We start from the raw sequence: 22,573 nt of genomic DNA on the forward strand, positions 1-22,573 counted from the left end.
AAGTATATGCTAGGAATTTAACCACAGGAAGTAACCCAAGATAAATGTATAAGGATAAAACTGTATATCATAGTATTATTTTAAATAGCAAAAATTGGAAACTACCAAATGTTTAAATGATTATATAAATGTGACATGTGACACCCACTACAGAACATTAATAACCTTTAAAAATTATCATTACAAAATCTGTACAATTTTTGTGGGAATGTTTCTCATATAATGTTAAATGAAAAAGAGAAGTACCGAGATTGGGATTATGACTATGTGAAAATGTATACAAATAAAAAATACTGCAAGGATATATACTGGTGTGCTAGAAGTGGTTTTGTTATGCAGATGGTATTTTGGTTGTCTTCTTATCTTTTAGAAATATTTGTATGATAATTATATAAATTAATACATATTTGGGGGATCAAAAGCAAGATATAATTGAGACTGAATTTCTTAACTTTTAAAATGCTTTGAAAATAATTGCAGAAAAGGAGCTGTAAACATGATTTGAGTGTGTGCATACCCTGACATTAAATGAAATATTCCATGTGAAAACATTTTGTAAACTGTATTTAATGGGCCATACACATGAAGAGTTTTTTTTCTCTTTTTCACCAGATGATACTTTTATGATAAAATTTCTATTTTTTATAATCACATAACCATAAACTCTTAGATATATTAGGTTGAGCTATAAGAAGTTGTATGTTCATAGGTAAAAAAATCAAACGTCACCAATTTTACATGGTTTCACTTAATAAAAGAAATACATACAAATGAAATATTGTTTGCTGTTTTTCTTTGTTAGCTTTCAAATGCTTGTGGGAAATAGTGCAGTGTTATAAGAGTACATTTAATTTTTGTTTTATTACTAACAACACTTTTATTTCAGTCCCGTAATGAAGACCTGGAAAAAGATAAAACTTCACAAAACTGCCTGGAGAGAAATGGAGAAGCAGCAGTGGAGAAGTTAGGGATGGCCCAGAAAGAGATCCAAAGGCTCACTGATGAGCTACAGGAGAAGGAGAAAGAACAGGGGAAATTAGGTAAGCTATGGTTGCAGAGGAACGGTTTTGATGATGCTTTAAATGTAACTGATCTCTTCTCAGGGCGGAACATGAGTACATTGAGGGAAAAAAATCTAAAACACATAAAGTTTGATAAACAGCTTCTTTTTGTACAGTGTCCAGAAATTTCTACTGAAGCATAAGCATAATATACCTACCCAAACACGCACAACTCCTGAGTGTACATCATGGGGTGCAAGGCGCTCCCAGCATTCCAGAGCCTCTTTTGTTTCTTCTTGCTAGGTCTACACCCTCTCCCACCCAGAAGGAACCACTATCCTGACTTTTCACACTCTTTTGGAGTGTTGACTGCAGGCAATTTGCATTCTTTTTTTTTTTTTAAGATTTTATTTATTCATTTGACAGACAGAGATCACAAGTAGGCAGAGAGGCAGGCAGAGAGAGAAAGGAGGAAGCAGGCTCCCTGCTAAGCAGAGAGCCAGATGCGGGGCTCGATCCCAGAATCCTGGGATCATGACCTGAGCTGAAGGCAGTGGCTTTAACCTACTGAGCCACCCAGGCGCCCCGGCAATATCCATTCTTAAATTTAGTTTCTTTCTTTCTTTTTTTTTTTTTTTTAAAGATTTTATTTATTTGACAGAGACAAACATAGCAACGAGGGAACACAAGCAGGGGGAGTGGGAGAGGGAAAGCAGGCTTCCCACTGAGCAGGGAGCCCAATGCGGGGTTCGATCCCAGGACGCTGGGATCATGACCTGAACCAAAGGCAGATGCTTAACGACTGAGCCACCCAGGTGCCCCTAGTTTGCTTCTCTTGTTCAATCTTAAATTGGTGAGATTGGCTCATGTTGTTGCATATAGCGGCACTTTGTTGACTTATGCTGGTTGTATAATAGTCCGCTGAATGAATACACTACCGTTTACTTTATCTCGCCATTCTACTGTTGATGGACATCTGTGTTGCTTCCAGCTGTGCTCTCTTATGAATAGTGCTGCTAGGAATATTCTTGGACTTACCAACACATTTCTGATTGTGATAGACCTAATGATTGGGTCAAAGGGTTATGTGCATATTCTACTTTGGTAGATAATTGTTACAGTGTCTTCCAAATAGTTGTATCAATTTAAGCTCGCTTCAGTTGTATACTGAATCTGAGTTGTTACTGCGATTTTGGTTGCTCCACATTCTTTGTCAGTATTTGGCATCGTCAGTCTTATTAACTTGGCCTTTTCTGGTAAGTGTGTCATGGTATTTAGTGATGGCTTTCATTTGCATTTCCCTGATGGCTGATGAAGCTGAAAACCCTGTCATCATTTCTTGTTACTCTTGTCATTGCTCATTTGGTTACACTATTTTGTGAAGTACCTGCTTAAGTCTCCTGTACTTTTTCTATTGGGTTGTATCTTTTATAAATTTGTAAAAATTCTTTATATACTCCTGGAGTACCTGGCTGGCTCAGTCTGTAGATCATGTGACTCTTGATCTCAGGATCATGAGTTTGAGCCCCACATTAGGCATAGACATCACTTATTAAAAAAAAAAAAAAACCACTTTTAAAATTCTTATATATTATGGATATAAGCCTTCTGTTGGTTATAAATGTTGTGTTGGGGGGTTTTGCCATAAAGAAATGCTAATATGTATCAAGTTGGGTTTAACAGAGTTATTCTGTAGGGCTTCTGGGTTTTCATGTATAAAAGCCTTTTCTATATCACTACAAGGTTTTTGAAAGTGTTCATCTCTATAGTGTTTTATTGTGCTTTTATGGTTTCATTGTTTATATTTAAATCTTCCCTTTATCAATAATTTATTTTAGAATAAAGTTTAAACTTTAAAAATTATCCCCTTTCTATATTTATAATTTACAATGATTAAGAAATTGGGCCAATTTTCAAATGCAGTATATAGGTTACTTTAGGATCATATATTTAAAGTATTAAATGTTAAAACAGTAATGATTCTGCCAAATTGACATGGATTTAAAAACAAAGAATATCAGAAGGGTTGAGATTTTGTTAAGAATGTGTTTTAGACAGTGAACACAAATGAAATTTTTGGAATATGGAATTGTTCTATATCCTGATAAGGTTGTCAAAATTCACTGAACTGTACACTAAAAGGGTGAATTTTACTGTATATAAGCTATACACCCAATTTTTAAAAAAGAAAAGAAATTTGGCTATGTGAGTATGATGAGAAGCAGTCTCTGCTCCTTGCAGTACAGAAGGAGAAAGGAAAACCAGGACCCACATTCCCCTTAGTTACATTTGGACACAACAGACCACCATCACATGGCCCCCTCTTCCATGGTCAGTCTGGTAGATCCTAAACTACTAACTGAAAACTGTCTCCACAGTAAGTATGCTGGGGCACTGTTGGGAAGCTAAATTAGCAAGTCCTTTCAAAAACACATGTACTATCAAAAAATAAAATAAAATAAAATAAAATATATTAGTACCAATGTATGCCCTATGTATAACTTCTTGAGTCATCAGTTTATAAGTCAGAATGTATTTCTGGGTAACGGTGTTTACCATTAGCCTACTTCTTTCACTAAACTCTTTTATTTGTTTATTTATTTTTAAAGATTTTATTTATTTGAAAGAGGGAGCAGGAGCAAGGGGAAGGGGCAGAGGGAGAAGGCAAAGCAAACTTCCCACTGAGCAGGGAGCCTGATGTGGGGCTGGACCCCAGGACCCTGAGATCATGACCTGAGCTGAAGGCAGAGGCTTAACCGACTGAGCTACTCACATGCCCCCAAAATAACTTTTTTGGATGAAGTCATCCAGTTTATTTTCTAGCTCGCTCTATATCATATCCAAAAAATTTGGATGGGAATTAAAAATTTTGGATAATAACAAAGATATTTTTTAAGAATAAAGAATCCATGTCAAATATTCAGAGTATTCTTCAATAAATTGAAAGAAAAAGATGATCTTTTTTAATTTAAAGGAATTATTAACCAATTATAATGTGTGACCTTTACTGGACACTGATTCAAACACATTTGTAACATTTGTGAAATAATTGGAACTGTGGATATGTACTGGATATATAAAAAATTGTTAAATTTCCTGAACCACACGTGGCGTTTAGGTTTAAAAAGAGTTCTTTGGGGCGCCTGGGTGGCTCAGTCATTAAGCGTCTGCCTTCCGCTCAGGTCATCATCCCAGGGTCCTGGGATAGAGCCCCATGTCTGGCTCCTTGCTCAGCGGGGAGCCTGCTTCTCCCTCTCCCACTCCCCCTGCTTGTGTTCCCTCTCTCACTGTGTGTCTGTCAAATAAATAAATAAAATCTTTAAAAAATAAATAAATAAAAATAAAAAGAGTTCTTATCTTGCAATTTAACTATGAAGTAAAATAATGAACAATATTTAAAAAGAATTCTTATCTTTTAGAGATATATAGTGAAATATTTATAGATGAGTGATATGGTTTCTGGGATTTGTTTTTTAAAGGCCTTTACATCATACCCACACAAAAATTAACTCAAAATAGACTACAAAGCTAAATGTAAGAGTTAAAACTATGAACCTCTCGGAAGAAAACAGTAAACCTTCATGATCTTGGATTAGGCAATGGTATGTTAATTCAGCACCAAAAGCAAACATGGTAAGAAATCCAAGATCATCTCTAAGAGTCCCACTTGGTGTACACATAACTTTTCCCAGTTATTCAGTCAAATACAATATAGATGCTCCTGTGAAAAGCCTTTACAGATGTGGTTAAGGTCCCAAATCAGTTGCCTTTAAGAAAGAGAGATTATCCTGGATGAGACTGACCTGATCAGATGAGCCCTTAAAAGGGGTTAGTTTTTTTCCTGGTGAAAGATATTCAAAGTGTGAGAAGGACTCAATGTGAGGGAAATTCTCTTTTGCTGACTTTGATGATGGAGGAGACTATGTGGCCAAGAACGTTGGTTGCTTCTAAGAGCTCAGAGAGCTTCCTGGCTAATAGTAGCAAGGAGATGGGGAACTTTAGTCCTAAAACCGTGGAACCAAATTCAGTCCGTAACCTGAATGAGCTTGGAGATGGATTCTTTCCCGAAGCTTCGGAGAGGAACACACCTACCTCATACTTTGATTTTAGCCTCGTAAGACTCTTATCAGAGAACTCAGCCATACCATTTCTGGACTTCTGATTTACAAGACTGTTGGCTGAAAGATGGATGTCGTTTTAAGTCACTAAATTTGTGATGATTTGCTATACAGCATTAAAAAACCATTTAAGTATGTAATATTTAAGTATGTAAATGAAACAAGATTGGCTATAGCTTGACAATTGTTAAAAGCTGGATGATAGATATAGATATTTCCATAACTGTTCATAACTTCTTTATCTACTTTTATATATGTTTGAAATTTTCCATAATAAAAAAGTTCCCCCCAAAATTATCAAGGTAACCACTAAAGGAATAGACTTAAAAAATAAAACTGTCAAACAATAGAGAGGTCTCAGAAACTTACGGCCAACACAGTTTTAGAAATATTACTAGTTTAAGAGTCATGATAGAGAGCTATGATTTTCAAATATCTGCATAAACATGGCAGGAGAAGCTAACTTGGCAACATGAGTTAATGTAGTTGGTGGTCTCTGATATATCTGAGTTTGATATGTGATATATTTGGCCGTATGTTTTATTGTAAAAATAGGTTTTTTTTTTTTTTAAGTGGAAATCTAATCAAATGTTTGCAGAACTTCTCAATTACTTCCTTGGTAATTTAAGCTTCCATAAAAAATTTATTCTATAAAATAAATTCTGAACTCTCTAAGGCCTTTCTGGTTTGGCCCTTGCCTATCTATCCAGCTTCATATCCCACATTTCCCATAACCCTTTGCACTGTAGGCCCAAGTAATATTAGACTACACGTTCCCAGAGCACTCAGTGTTCTCTCCTACCCTCTCTCCTCCACGTATACTTTCCCTCTTTCTGGAACACCCTTCCACCAGCTATCATTCTACTCCCTCTTCTTCCATAGATGAACACATCACGAAGCCATAGTTTTAGTAAAACAGCACTATTCTCACATCTCTGGCACAGTGTATTCAAACAGACCTGAGTGCAGGTCCCAGCTTTACCATTTATGAGTTGTGTGACACTGAGCAAGTTGCTTACTTTTCTGAGCCTTCCCTTATCTATAAAATGGGGGTGCTAATATTTACTTCGAAGATTTATTATAATGTTAATATATCTGAGACTAATAGCTGATGCTGTTGATAGCAGTGGCAGGTATAGTATTGTTATGGTCAGAAATACAATTTTAGCTGAATCTGGTAGATTAGGCTGTGATTTACTCCAAAGAATTGAGTGCTTTGGGAGTAATAACAAAACATGTACAATTGTGCCAATATATTTACTTTGTGATAGGAATAATCTCTTATAAGGTTCACATTAGTCTCTTATTTCTGGGAGGTTCTTCATCCTGACATAGGGAACCCACCAAACATATCACTGGTAATGACTAGATCCCAGGAGGCAAAGTGATAAAACCTGGATTAAAGAACCCAAATCCAATTGACTCCAGTGTCCCATGCTCTTGCCCTGTACCATTCTGCCATCTTCACATAATTCTTAAATAGTATCAGAAGGTATTTCCTGAAATTTTGTTGTCTTGGTATTTCTAGTAACTACTGATAAAATTCTTTTTTAAAAAAAGATTTATTTTATTTTACTTAGAGAGAGCACATGTGTGGGGCAGGGGAGGGGCAGAGGGAGAGAAAGAGAGAGAATATCAAGTAGACTCCTTGTTGAATGCAGAGCCTGATGTGGGGCTTAATCTTATGACCCTGAGATCATGACCTGTGCCAAAATCAAGAGTTGGATGCTGAGCACTACTGGTAAAATTCTAAGTATTACTAATTGCAAGAATTAATTTTAAGTATTTCTGAGTGTCAGGGCGCCTGGGTGGCTCAGTGGGTTAAAGCCTCTGCCTTCGGCTCAAGTCATGATCCCAGGGTCCTGGGATCAAGCCCCGCATTGGGCTCTCTGTTCAGTAGGGAGCCTGCTTTCCCCTCTCTCTCTCTGCCTGCTTCTCTGCCTACTTGTGATCTCTGTCTGTCAAATAAATAAATAAAATCTAAAAAAAAAAAAGTTTCTGAGTGTAATTAAAGCTTATGGTACCATGCTTAAAAAGTTGAGTTGCTCCTATTGATTATAGTGGTCCAAGCTCTTCAACATGGACTCTAGTTAGGGAAACAGTAATATTATGAGATCACATAATCAGGAATAATGATAGGGCGCAGTAGGAGCACTAAGAGGACAAGTCTGGAAAAGTTTCCTGGAGGTGACATTTATGTAGAAACTCAAAGGACAATCAGCAAAAGGGGAATGTTCCAAAAAAAGGGAATCATTTTAAATGTGATCATTACACTAAACATTTGCTCCTTAATAGAAATATTTTCTTGTTTCTTTAGATTCTGCACTTCAGAAGGCTCAGCTAGAAATTGAGAAACTAAAAGAAAATTTGACAAAGCTGAAAGAAAAAGGTGAGCCATGCGTGTTAGCAGATATATTTAATATACATTAATAGCATAAATGTATTGTACATGTTTTAACATAGTATCTTCTCTAATAATAACAATAAAGCCTATTGTCACTGTTATTACTTATTTCTACTACTATAACAACTACTACCACTTGCTGAGTGCTTACTGAGTAACAGATGCCATATATATATGAACTCTAATCCTCACAACAATTCCAAGTAGTGAGTATTATTATTTCCATTTCATAGACAAAGAAGCTGAGTTATGGCAAGGTTAAGTGAGTTATCCAATAGCTACATTAAGTATTAATGAATTAAGTAATGTAGGGCTGGTATTTGAACCCATAGATATCTGACTCCAAAACCTGCAGTCAATAGTACATATTTTACCACTGAGATCAAGACACCTTATGATGAATTCAACAATACCTCACACATACTTGTTTACCTGGAAGCCAACAGGCTTCGAATCCATGATGAATTAGTTAATCTGACCCTAGTTTGACTATGTAAAAACGCTACCAGCTATAAATAATACAAAGAAATTTGAGTGTTACGATGGTAGCAACTACAAAAATAATTAAAAACATGTCACCCATTTTATTTATTTATTTATTTATTATGTTATGTTAGTTACCATACAGTATTTCATTAGTTTTTGATGTAGTGTTCCATGATTCGTTGTTTGAGTATAACACCCAGTGCTCACCGCAATATGTGCTCTCTTTAAAACCCATCACCAGGCTCACCCATCCCCCTCCCCTCTCCCCTCTGAAACCCTCAGTTTGTTTCCTGGCATCCATAGCATATTACCCATTTTAAATAATTCTAAAACTAGGTTTACCCAGTGCTTTGTAATAAGAAATATATATTTGGTCTTTGTTCCTCTTTTTAAAAAATTTTTATTTTAATTCAATTAATTAACACATAATGTTTTATTGGTTTCAGAGGTACAGGTCTGTGATTCATCAGTCTTACATAATACCTAGTGCTCATGATGTATCACATGCCCTCCTTCATGTCCATCACCCAGTAATCCCATCCCCCCACTCCCCTCGCCTCCAACAACCTTCGGTTTGTTTCCTACGATTAAGAGTCTCTTACAGTTTGTCTTCCTCTCTAGTCTAGTGTTGTTTTATTTTTTCCTCTCTTCCCCTGTGATAGTCTATTTTGTTTCTTAAATTCCACATACCAGTGAGATCATATGATAATTGTCTTTCTCTGATTGGCTTATTTCACTTAGCATAATAGCTTCTAGTTCCATCCACATCATTGCAAATGGCAAGATTTTATTTTTTTGATGGCTGGGTAATATTCCAGTGTGTGTGTGTGTGTGTGTGTGTGTGTGTGTACACCACATCTTCTTTATCTATTCATCTGTCGTTGTTGGCCCCGTTTCTGCCACCAAGCTTCTAAAACCCTTGAAATTTCCTGGGATGGGAATGATAAAAAGTGTCTTTTGTTATGTTAATGGGGACTGTTGGAAAACCTCTAGGTTATCAGAGGCTGGAAGGGGACAGTGGCTAGAGATTGAGTTCAGCCACCGATGGCCAGTGATTTCATCACTCATGCCTATGAATGAAGCCTTTATAAAAACCCCAAAGGACAGAGTCTGGAGAGCTTCTGGGTTGGTGACCACATGGAGATTTGGGAAGAGTGGTATGCACAGAGAGGATATGGAAACTCCTCACCCTTTTACTTATACCTTGCCCTATGCCTCTCTCCCATCTGGCTATTCTTGAGTTATATCCTTTTATAATAAACTGGTAATCTAGTGAGTAAAATGTTTCTGTAAATTCTGTGAGCCACTCTAACAAATTAATCAAATTAAGGTAGGGGTCATAGCAACCCCTGATTTATAACCAGTCTGTCAGAAGCACAAGATGGTAACAAGATGGGTTTGTCATTGGCATTTAAAATGGTAGGCATTCGGAGGGAGACAAACCATAAGTGACTCTTAATCTCACAAAACAAACTGAGGGTTGATGCGGGGAGGGGGTTTGGGAGAGGGGGGGTGGGGTTATGGACATTGAGGAGGGTATGTGCTATGGTGAGTGCTGTGAAATGTGTAAACAAGGTGATTCACAGACCTGTACCCCTGGGGATAAAAATATATTATATGTTTAAAAAAATAAAATTTATTAAAAAAAAATGGTAGGCATTCTTGTGGGACAGAGCCCTTACCTATGGAATCTGATGCTGTCTCAAGCTAGATAGTGTCAGAATTGAGTTGAATTATAGGATACCCGGCTGGTGTCCAAAATTGCCTGGATGTGTGGCGAAAAAAAACCCCACACATTGTAATTGGTGATCAGGATTGTTAACCCTTCCTTTCTTAATTTATGAATATTTATAACATGAACACTGCTTTCTTAGCAACTAATAAAACAAGGAAACAAAATCAGCAAGGATAAAGACTTAAGAATAGTACCAACCAACATGAGCAAATTGATAATTATAGAAAACTCTACCAAATCACAGGTTCTTTTCAAGTATGCATGGAACATTCACAAGGAGAGGCTGTACTGAGCCGTAAAACAACTTTCTGTGGAGGAACTGAAGTCACACAAATTGTGTTCTCTGACCATAATAAAATTAAACTAAGAATCAATAACAGAAGTATGTTTAGACAATCCCCAAATATTTGGAAGCCAAACAAGATATTTCTAAAATTTTTAAAAAGGATTTTATTCTTATTTATTTGTCAGAGAGAGAGAGAGAGAGCGTGCACAGGCAGGCAGAGTGGCAGGCAGAGGCAGAGGGAGAAGCAGGCTCCCTGCCAAGCAAGGAGCCCAATGTGGGACTCGATCCCAGGACATTGGGATCATGACCCGAGCCGAAGGCAGCTGCTTAACTGACTGAGCCACCCAGGCATCCCCAAATAAGGTATTTCTAAACTGCCATGCCTTCAGAGAAAAAATTACAAGAGATGTTAGAAAATATTTTCCATGAATTAACTTGAATGAAAATGAAAAAAAATAGATCAATATTTGGGGGAAGTAACCAAATCTGTGCTTGGATGAGAATTTATACCATTTAATGCTTATACCAGAAATTGATAAAGGACTCAAAGTGATCCAACCTTTCACCTTAAAAACCCAGCCAAAACAAGTGAAATGAAAGTGGTATTAAAAATAAGTGTTGAGGGGCGCCTGGGTGGCTCAGTGGGTTAAAGCCTCTGCCTTCAGCTCAGGTCATGATCCCAGGGTCCTGGGATCGAGCCCCATATCGGACTCTCTGCTCAGCGGGGAGCCTGCTTCCCTCTCTCTCTGCCTGCCTCTCTGCCTACTTGTGATCTCTGTCTGTCAAATAAATAAATAAAATCTTTAAAAAAAAATAAGTGTTGAAGTCAAAAAAATTAAAGACAGAACCACAAGAGAGTATATTGTAGAATAAGAGTGGTTCTTTGGATCAGTAACACTGGTAAACTTCTAATTTGATCATGAAAAAAAGAGAGAAGACAACAAATCACCAATACAAGAAATTACAGAACATTTCTACAGACCAAAAAGATAACAAGGGAATATTTTGAACAACTTTATGCCACTATATTTGATGACCTGTATGACATGAACACATTCATTCAAAGACAAACTACTAAAACTCACTCAAGAAGAACTGCCCAAGGAATTGAATTTGTAGTTAAAAATCTTCCCATGAAGAAAACTCTAGGCTCAGATGTCTTCACTAGTAAATTCTAAAAAAAAAGTTTTAAGAATTAATAGTACTGGGCACTTGGGTGGCTCAGTGGATTAAACCTCTGCCTTCAGCTCAGGTCATGATTTCAGGGTCCTGGGATTGAGCCCCACATCAGGCTCTCTGCTCAGCGGGGAGCCTGCTTCCCCCTCTCTCTGCCTGCCTCTCTGCCTACTTGTGATCTCTCTCTCTCTGTCAAATAAATAAATAAAATCTTAAAAAAAAAGAGAAGTACAAAGAGTAGGAAGTAACTTTTGGGGTAACAAAATTAAGTTGTATTTATCCACAATGGATTGGCTAACTAAGTGACTGGGTATCTATTAATAAGGACATAAATCTATGTGCACAGATGTGAATAGATATCTGTGATATATTATCAAGTGAAAAAAGCAAGTTGTATATGTGGTATAATGCTATTCTGGTTTTTATTTTTTGTGTATGTGTGTCTGTGTGTGTATGTTCACAGGACTGCTATGAGGTGGTACACATTAATGTATGGCAATAAAGTTGTGAAGACACTGGAATAATTTTGTATCAGTTGTAAATAGCTGCTGGCCTGAGTCTTTCAGCTGTCTGTCACCTACTCCAGCTGGCCAAGCTCCTCCCTGCCCCTTGTCTTCCCAGCCACTAAACAGATAATACTTAGCAATTCTCTAGAACTCTTCTCTGGAGCTATGTTCTTATACGTGAGGGGCCATGATTTAGGAGTTATTGCATATTTTTAGTACAACTCTTATCTGAAGAATATGCATATAAAATATTTTGAAGAATATTTACTAAATATTAACCATATTATTTTGGGTCAGGATGGTGAGTAAGGGTTAGACGAGAATATTCACTTTGAACATAACCGTATACCTTTTTCTTTTTTTTTTTTTTTTTTTTTAAAGATTTTATTTATTTATTCGACAGAGAGATATCACAAGTAGACAGAGAGGCAGGCAGAGAGAGAGAGAGAGAGAGAGAGAGAGAGAGAGAAGCAGGCTCCCTGCTGAGCAGAGAGCCCGATGCGGGACTCGATCCCAGGACCCTGAGATCATGACCTGAGCCGAAGGCAGCGGCCTAACCCACTGAGCCACCCAGGCGCCCTACCTTTTTCTTTTTAACAAAAAGCCTATGTTCATTCATATTGTGATCAGCAAAACAATATTGCATTTAAAACAAGTCATTATTAGGGTGCCAGGGTGGTAGAGTTGGTTGTGTCCCACTCTTGGTTTCGCCTCAGGCCTGACTGATCTCAGGGTTGTGAGACTGAGCCCTGCGTTAGGCTCTGCACATACTGTAGAGTCCGCTTGGGTTTCCTCTCTCCCTCTCTCTCTGGCCCCCCCTTACTCTCTCTCTCTCTCTCTCTCTCTAAAATAAATAAATCATTGTTTACAATGAGCCATTATTCAAATGCATTTTTAAGGTTTATGAAAATTGAAATTCTGGTAACATTCAGTGTGGAGAAATGGGCGGTGTCATTGCACAAAATGTAACTTTCTACAATCTTTTTAAAAGAGTAATTTGGGGGGCGCCTCGGCGGCTCAGTCAGTTAAGCATCTGCCTTCTGCTCAAGTCATGATCTCAGGATCCTGGCAGGGTTGAGCCCCGCATTGGGCTCCCTGCCCAGTGGGGAATCTGCTTCTCCCTCTGCTTATGCTCTCTCTGTCTCTTGCTCTCTCTCGAATAGGTAAAATCTTTTAAAAAAATGATTAAAAAATAAAGAGTAATTTGGCAATATCTATCAAATTTTCTAAATGCACATACCCTACAATCCAGCTGTCCCATTTCTGGGGATTTATTTTTTGGAAATAATGTCATAAATGCCTAAAGATTGATAAACAAGGATAACGATGTTAGAATTGTTTGTAAGAGTAAAGCACGGGCAACACACCTGAATCTTCCTCAATAGGGGAAAAGTGACACACATTGTGGCACATTGGGACAGTGCTGCACTGTGCAGAACAAAATGAGAGACTGGATGAAGACTGGTATATTAATAAGTGGTATATGAATAAGATGGGCTAAAGATAGAGAGGAATAAATTATCGATATGACAGATGGCATCCCCAAAATGTATATTGAGCAAAAGAAGCCGGACACAAAAAATACATATATTAAGATTCCATTTATAGGAAGAGCAAGGACCAGTAAAACTAATCTAAAAATAAGACAAGCCGTAAGAGACTCTTAATCTCACAAAACAAACTGAGGGTTGCCGGGGGAAGGTAGGTAGGAGAGGGTGGTTGGGTTATGGATATTGGGGAGGGTGTGTGCTATGGTAAGTGCTATGAAGTGTGTAAGCCTGGCGATTCACAGACCTATACCCCTGGGGCTAATAATACATTATATGTTAATAAAAATTTTTTTAAATAAATTTAAAAAACTAATCTAAAAATAGTTCCAAATGAGAAATGGAAAGTGACTTTATAAGGATTTTCCTGTAAAGACATCTATGATATAGTCACAAGTGGTAAAGTTGCAGACAGATTATGTAGCATTGTTTAAATCTTTAAAAACTGCGCAGGCAAAAAACTGTCTCTGTCTCTCTCATTATATATACGCATCCACTCACACATACAGGGTGGGATTATGAATGATTTTTTTTCCTTTTTGGTGTGTTTTCAACTTTTCAAATAAAAAAATTACATATGGGAGAAAAAATAGGAAGGGGACAAAAGAAAAAAAGGAGGAAAGAAAAAACACAAGGCATAATTGATACAGAACAGGTGATGAAGAAGGAAAACAAAGGAGACTTGAAAGCAGCAGAAGAAAAATAAGAGAAGTATGAGCAGAAGTAGCTCAAAAGAAACAGCTACAAATTCAGGAAAGTCTCAGGTAGCAAGTTTGCCATATTGAAACTGGTGAGCACTGGAAAGAGCAGGTCTTACCTCGAGGTGCTAAGCTCAGAGAGGACTACCATTTTATGGGCTGTGGGGCAGGCAGAAAGATGGTTTGGTGCATGAACTTGATTTAGCTAGGAAAATCTGTCCATTCAGTGCTCGTGGCTCAGCACTTGTCATCTGTGGGGCGCTACTGTTGCTGAGTAGAAGATATGTGTCTAGGAGTATATACGGTGTGTAAGAAAGGACCACAAGCAAGATGGGAAGATAATTTTCTCATTTGTATAAATCTTAGAACGTAGGTTCCACCGCTTTAAGTCAAAGAGCCTCTATTGCCGGAAATCCTATTCTCAAAAAATCCAGCTCATTAGTTTGGTGTGAGAAAAAAATTCTGTTTTGATAGGTTGGTAGAATATTCTAGGGCTGGACTTGAGAGTAGCAGCTCTCCCGTTCAGGGAGTCACATGAGTAGAGACATGGAAGGACTGACGAGAAGGGAGGAAACAGCACTTCCTTGGTTTTTAAAGTTAGTCCCTCAAATCGAAACTCTGATCCAGTTGAGCCAACTGTGTCCTGTTCTCTGTTTTAGATTCGGTTGACCTACAGAAAGCAAGGGAACATAATCAGAGACTGGACAAGGAAATTCTGGCTTTAAGAAATCGGGTTCGATCACTTGACTCAGAAAAAAAAGTGCTTGGAGAAGTGGTAAGTTGTTTAATGTAATTTGTTTTTAGAATGTATGTATGTATGTATCTATTTATTTATTTAAAAGATTTTATTTATTTATTTGACAGACAGAGATCACAAGTAGGCAGAGAGGGAGGCAGAGAGAGAGAGAAGGAAGCAGGCTCCCTCCCAAGCAGAGAGCCCAATGCGAGGCTTGATCCCAGGATGCTGGGATCATGACCTGAGCCAAAGGCAGAGGCTTTAACCCACTGAGCCACCCAGGCGCCCCTAGAATGTATTTAAATGCATATAAAATAACAATCAGCAGCTAAAGCACTACATATATATCATTAGTGACGACCAGTCCTGGTGGCTAGAGCATCCCAGATAGATGCCATTCCCTGACCTTGATACGGTCTATCAGTATTTATGTTTATACATTTTAACTACCCGTGCTAAACAGTAATGTTTTGCTATTGTGTCAATTTAGGATCTTTTTTTTCTTTTAAGATTTTTCTTTTTTTTTAAATTTATTTAAAATATTTTATTTATTTATTTGACAGAGATCACAAGTAGGCAGAGAGGCAGGCAGGGAGAGAGGGGGAAGCAGGCTCCCTGCCAAGCAGAGAGCCCGATGTGGGGCTCGATCCCAGCTTGAGCCGAAGGCAGAGGATTTAATCCACTGAGCCACCCAGGCACCCCTAAGATCTTTTCTTTTTTTTTTTTTTTTGATCTTTTCTTTTTAATATAGATTTAAGTTTGAGTTGTGTCACATTTGTGAACCATTTCTTTTTAGTAATTTTTGATTTTTAATATGTACTTCCAAGTTCTGGGTATATGTGTCTTCAATTTTAGTTTATATTCATTTTACAACCATATCTCTAGCATCTCACACAAAACCTGTGTATCACACGATAATAAGTGCTCAAGTAATTTTGTTGCAAGAATGAATAAATACCCATTAGATTGGCTCTCATCAAAGCAACAGAAAATAACAAATGTTGATGGTAATCTGGAGAAATTGGAATCCTTGTGCCTTGTTGAGAATGAAAAATGTTGCTGCAGTCACTGTAGGAAGCAGCATGGCACTTTCCCTAAAAAGTAAATGTGGAATCACCATATGATCAAGCAATTCTGCTTTTGGGTATATACCCAAGGAGTTGAAGGTAGAGACTTGAACAGATATTTGCACACTCGTGTTCATAGCAGTGTTATTCACAACAGCCCAAAGGTTGAAGCCTTTGAGGGATGAATAGATACACAGAATGTGGACTATACAATGGAATTTTATTCAGCCTTAAATAGGAAGAAAATTCCGACCTATGCTGGAACATGGCTGAAACTTGAAGACATTATGCTAATTGAAATGTGACAGAAAAGGACAAATAGTATATGATTCCCCTTTTATGAGGTACCAAGAAGTAGCCAAAATCATAGAGACAGAAAATAGAATGGTGGTTGCCAGGGACTGCGGGGAGAGAAGGGCAGAATAGGGAATTCTTATTTAATGGGCATAGAGTTTCAGTTTTGAGTGATGAAAAGAATTTTGGAGATCCATGATGGTGATGGTACATAATAATTAGAATGTACTTAATAATATTGAACTGTGCACTTGAAAATGGTCAACATGATAAGTTTTATATTATGTATATTTTATCGTTATTTTTAAAATGCAGTCATAAAAAAATGAGTAGACAACAACTGTTCAAGTTGTCTTAGTCTTTTTACATTTACGTATTTAATACCAACATATACTTATATATGTAATACATACACACACATACATGATAAAATTTAAGAAGGGTGTATCCCAAACATTGTTATACTTCTGGAAAGGGAAATGGGATTGTGGGGTAAGGTTATGTGAGGGAAAATTTCACTTTTTACTCTGTATACCTATATGTTGTTTGAAATTTTTTCATGAAGAATGTATTCATGTATTACTTATATCTTTTAAAAACAAAGCAAACCACATCCCCTACCCCATCCTCTCATATTTAAAATACTTTTGTATTTAAGGTTGAAAGACTTAAAGGAGAGATTCGTGAATCTCAAGAGAATAAGCAACTTGGAAACCACTCCCCTGGGAAAAGTGTGGGTGCTGAACAGAGAGAACAGGTATTTTAAAGTCTATTATTTCTGATTTCAAATTATGAAGTGAGTTGCATTTTTGCATAGTACACTGAGTGATTATACTAATTATTTGCTTCTCTCCTCTTATTGCTTGTCTTTTTCTATTGCTTGGCCAATTAGAGTAGAGGAAGAAATTGGGGTACAGAGGATGTGTTTCTGTTCACATCTTCCCCACAGGGAAAATTTATATGAAGAATATAATGGACTATATTCTTTTTTAAAGAAAAAAAAAAGGAATTGTACAAGGATATAACCAATTTGGGCATTTTTATTTTATTTATTTATTTTTTAAAAGATTTTATTTATTTATTTGTCAGAGTGAGCACAGGCAGACAGAGTGGCAGGCAGAGGCAGATGGAGAAGCAGGCTCCCGCTGAGCAAGGAGCCCGATGCGGGACTCGATTCTAGGACGCCGGGATCATGACCTGAGCCTAAGGCAGCGGCTTAACCAACTGAGCCACCCAGGCGTCCCCAATTTGGGCATTTTTAATCATCAAATGAAATTGATTTATAGAATCAACCAACGATGACAGAGTGGGTATTTGGAGTCCCACTTAAAGTAACAAACTATAGTAAAGAACCAGAAAGGCTTAGATGCTGTGCATGGTCTCTGGTCTTTTCAGCATGATCAGCCTCTGCAGTGGTGGGCAAAGCAATCACCATCAAGCTGGAATGCAGTGGGAGCCCGTATGTTTTAGATAGGGCTGTGTCAGACACTCAGGGCAAGGAGCTAGACTGCTTTGGCGGGGGGCTTTCCTCTTACTTACCTAAGACGAGTGACATCCTTTGTGGCTGATCTAGTTTTTATTGTAGCTCCTTTGTCCCTATAGCCCAGATGTCTTATGTTAGGTCCGTTATTAAACGAAACGAGACTGAGACAAGTGAAAGTTATTTAAAGCTTTATTCTATGCTAAGCATTAGACGTAAACAAAGTTGAAGTTATGCAAAGCTTTAAACTATGCCAAGCATTAGAAATCAGACTGACCAGCCAGGGCCGCTCCGAGGAGAGTGACCCTTCCCAGCCTTACAGACTAATTTTTATAGAGCAAAAACCTGGCTACATATAGGTAGCCAATGAGATTGTAACATCGTATAGTCATGTTAGGCCACGTGCAGGTGGCCAATTGAATTACAATTTACCCTATAGTAGCTGTTTGACCTAACCTATTACTCTGGTCAGAATTGGTGCTCAAGGTTGGCGCCCAAACGGCGGGGTTTACATTCTTTGGTGGTTAGGGAAAAAGTATGTGTGTTTCTTACTGATTGGATGTCTCCACCTGGCCTGACTCGTCCTTGTATTCTGGACTCTGTTATCAGGAACTGGCCGACCTGGCCTTGTATTCTGGGCTCTGTTATTAGGAACTGGCTGACCATATTTTACTGGTTTCCCAGACTTGCTTCTAAGTAAGTTTCTCTGTGGGGGCAGGGTCTGTTTAAGTTTTACTGCACAAACAATAAAATGGCTTTAAACCAAGATGGAGTCGCTCTGGCTAAATAGGTCCTTACACTTAGGTATCATGGAAACTACAGCTATAGGATTTCTTGGCTCTGACCCAAGGAACTGTTATCTTTCCTTCTCTTCCCAAACCCTCTTACATAGAAGCAGTGCGTTTTTATAGGAAGGAAGGGAGAAAGAGCAGAAAAGGTGGAAGAGAGGAGTGGAAGGAAGGAAAGAAGGAATTTCCAGGCAAGACTTCAGTAACTTTTACCAAAACTATTCCCAAAGAGCTCAGTAGTGCTCAGAGTGCCTGGTGGCTGAGTCGGTTGAGCATCTGACTCTTAATTTCGGCTCAGGTCATAATCTCAGGGTTGTGGGATTGAGCCCTGAGTCAGTTTCCCTGCTCAGTGGAGGTCTTCTTGAGATCCTCTCCCTCTTCCTCTATATCTTCCCCTGCTTGCACTGTCCCACTCTCTCTCTAATATAAAAAAAAATCTTAAAAAAAAAAAAAGAACTCAGGGTGCTCTAATTAAAAGCAAGTTGTGGGGCACCTGGTTGGCTTAGTCCTTTAAGCATCTGCTTTTGGCTCAGGTCATGATCCCAGGGTCCTGGGATGGAGCCCCGCTTCAGGCTTCCTGGTCCTAGGGGAGCCTGCTTCTCCCTCTCCCTCTGCCTGCTGCTCCCCTTGCTTATGCACTCTCTCTTTCTTTCTCTCTGTGTTAAATACATACATAAATAAATAAATCTTTTTTAAAAAGGCAAGTTGATTTTTAGTAACCATTTTGGTTAGTTTCTTATTTATCCTTCCAGTATTTCTTTTTTTTTTAAAGATTTAATTTATTTATTTGACAGACAGAGATCACAAGTAGGCAGAGAGGCAGGCAAAGAGAGAAGAAGGGAAGCAGGCTCCCTGCCGAGCAGAGAGCCCAATGTGGGGCTTGATCCCAGGACGCCGGGATCATGACCTGAGTTAAAGGCAGAGGCTTTAACCCGCTGAGCCACCCAGGCGCCCCTCCTTCCAGTATTTCTTTATTCAAATATAAAAATTTTGAATATTTATTCAGATTTCCTCCTTTCCTGGTTTCTTTTTCTTTTTACTAAGATGCTCCTAGAGATCCTTCCATATCATACAAAAAAGTCTTCCTCATTCTTTAGAGCAGTCTTGCTTTCTATTGTGTGGATGTACTATGATTTATTTAACCAGTCTCCTTTTGATGGACACTTGGGTTGTTTCTGGTCTTTTGCACATATATGTGGGTATTTCTGTAGGATAGAGTCACAGAAATGGGATTGTGGGATTAGAGTAGATGGATCTACAATTCAAGTAGATACTGTCTGATACTCCTCAGAAAGAATTGTACCATTTTCCTCTCCTTCCACAATGCATGTAAAAATCAGTTTCTTAAAGAATTCACCAGCTGAATATATTGTCTACTAAATATGAGAATGGGTATCTAAGTATAGTTTTTTTTTTTTTTTTTTTTTTTTTTTTTTTTTTTTGACAGAGATCACAGGTGGTAGGCAGAGAGGCAGGCAGAGAGAGAGGAAGGAAAGCAGGCTCCTCGCTGAGCGGAGAGCCCCATGCGGGGCTCGATCCCAGGACCCTGGGATCACGACCTGAGCCGAAAGCAGAGGCTTTAACCCACTGAGCCACCCAGGGGCCCCTCTAAGTATAGTTTTATCTATTTATAGTGAAATTGGGAATTTTCATATGTTTAAATATTACATTTCTTTTATAAAATTTGCATCATTGAAATGTTTAATACAATATAAACATTCATATTTTAAGAGTTGAGTTCAGTGAATTTTGACAGGTGGGTATACCTATAACTACAGCCTGCAATCAAGTTATAACTATATTCAAGCTATCAAGTAATCAACTTATAACTATATATAATGATAATCAAGTTATAACTATAACTGCAATCAAGAAAGAAAACATATTCATTAATCCATAAATTTCCCTCCCCCTTTGCCATTAACCCCACCTCCCACCAGTCCTTACTCCACCATCTTCTATTATCATACCTTTTCTAGAATTTCAAATAAGTAGAATCATCTAGTATATACTTGTTTTGTGTTTAACTTCTTTCACTTATAATGATGCTTTTGATATTTATCTGTGTTGTTGCCTGTGTCAATAGTTCATTTTTTATATTGCTTAGTAATATCCCTGTATTCAGATATACCAGAAATAGTTTACCCACCCGCTGGTTGATAGACATTCAAATTGTTTTTAGGTTTTGACTGTTACAAATAAAGCTGCCACTTATATCCTTATACCTGTTTTTTTTTTTTATTCTTGGATAAATACCTAGTAGTGAAATTATCAAGTCATAGAGTAAATGTATGTTTAACCTTATAAAAAAAGTGCCAGGCTGCTTTCTGAAGTGGCAGTACTATCTTACATTCCTACCAACAATTGTATGGAAGTTTCAGTTGCTTCTCATTTTCATCAACATTGTTATTGTCAGTCTTTTGAATTCTAGATATTCTAGGGGACATGTAGTTGTATCTCACTATGGTTTTATCATTTTTTAAAGTTTTATTTATTTTAGGGAAAGAGAGTGCGAATGGGCAGAGGGGCAAAGGGGGAGGGAAAGGGAGAGAGAATCTGAAGAAGTCTCTGCATTGAGCATGGAGCCAGACGTGGGGCTCAATCTCACGACTCTGATATTGTAATCTGAGCCAAAATCAAGAGTCAGACACATAACCAGCTGAGTCACTCAAGCACCTCACTGTGGTTCTAATTTGACTTTTGAAAGTATCTAATGACAATGAGTATGCTTTGATGTGCCCATTAGCCATTAATATATGTTCCTTTACGAAACCTCAATTTAAATATTTTGCTTGTTTTTAACTGAATTATATGTATATTAAGTTTAGGAATTCTTTACATATGTTGCATACTAGTCCTTCATTAGATATATGTATTTTAAATATTTTCTCTCAGTCTATGACTTGTCTTTTCATTTTTAAAAGTGTTTTATGAAGAACAGTTGTTTTAAAATTTTGATGGAACCCAATTTATCAAAGTTTTCTTTTAAAATTTTATTATAGGACATATAAGCATCTAAGAAATTTTGTCTATACCAAGGACACAATATATTTGTCCTCTCTTTTCTTCTAAAAGTTTTAGAGTTTCAGCTTCTACATTTAGGTTTATGATCCATTGGAGATAATTTTTGTATATAGTGTGAGGTGAGGTTTGAGGTTCATTTATTTCCAAATGTATATCCTGTTATTCTGCAATGATTTATTGGAAAGAGAATTATTTAATTACTTTGGCACCTTTAAAAAATCTGTTATTCAGCTCAATTTCTGGACTCTCTTCTGTTCCATTAATGTACACATTTGTTTGTAGGATAATATCATGCTATTGTTTTATTCTAAGTCTTGAAATCAGAAAGAAAATCTTTCCAACTTTTTCTTTCAAAGATGTTTGGATTGTTCTAGGTTCTTTGCATTCATATACATTTTTAAAAAGATTTTATTGATTTATTAGAGAGAGAGAGGCCTGGGGACCCTGGGAGCATAACCTGAGCTGAAGGCAAATGCTTAACTGACTGAGTTACCCAGGTGCCCCTTCCATATACATTTTAGAACCAGCTTGTCATTTTTGACAAAAATGCCTGCTAGGATTTTGATTGGGATGGCACTGAATCTGCAGATCAACTGAGGCAGAATTTATATTTTAACAGTATTGGGTCTGCCAGTGTGTCAACAGGATCTATATTTTTCTGTTTATTTGAGTCTTTATCTCAGCAATGTTTTATCGTTTTCAGCACACAGTTCTTACCTATGTGTAATTTCATTTATTCTTTGAAAAAATTGAAGTATAACTTACATACCATAAAATTCACCCCTTTAAAGTATATTGTTCAGTGGTTTTTAGTATATTCACAAAGTTACACAATTATCACCACTATCTAATTTCAGAACATTTTTATCTCCCCAAAAGAAACCCCATATCCATTAGTAGTCAGTCTCCATTCCCTTAGCCTCCAGACTCTTGGCAACCACTAATTTGCTTTTTGTCTCTAACAATTTGCCTATCTGGTACATTTCATACACATGGAATAATACAGTATGTGGTCTTCCACATCTGTCTTCTTTCACTTGGCATAATCTTTTCAAGCCTGAAGCATATTGTAGCATGAATCAGTACTTTATCTCTTTTCATGGCTAAATAATACTTCATTGCATGGGTTACAACACATTTTGTTTATCCATTCACCAGTTGATGGACATTTGGTAGTTTCCACCTCATGGCTATTATGAATAATGTTGCTATGTACATACATGTACA

The 22,573-nt window shown here is 37.4% G+C and overlaps 1 protein-coding gene across 2 annotated transcripts in view; it reads left to right on the forward strand.

Moving 5' to 3' along the window:
• CCDC30 (coiled-coil domain containing 30) overlaps positions 1-22,573 on the forward strand; it is a 114,357-nt gene that overhangs the window by 18,078 nt on the left and 73,706 nt on the right. For both annotated transcript variants that reach the window (XM_032877473.1, XM_032877474.1), the window contains exons 8-11: positions 887-1,040; positions 7,437-7,508; positions 14,617-14,732; positions 16,713-16,811. In XM_032877473.1, coding sequence (XP_032733364.1) covers positions 887-1,040; positions 7,437-7,508; positions 14,617-14,732; positions 16,713-16,811 — 441 coding nt within the window. The remainder of the gene's footprint in view (positions 1-886; positions 1,041-7,436; positions 7,509-14,616; positions 14,733-16,712; positions 16,812-22,573) is intronic.

The sequence above is a fragment of the Lontra canadensis genome, unplaced genomic scaffold (assembly GCF_010015895.1).
Source record: "Lontra canadensis isolate GAN:19392208 unplaced genomic scaffold, GSC_riverotter_1.0 scaffold60, whole genome shotgun sequence".
Lineage (NCBI taxonomy): Eukaryota > Metazoa > Chordata > Mammalia > Carnivora > Mustelidae > Lontra > Lontra canadensis.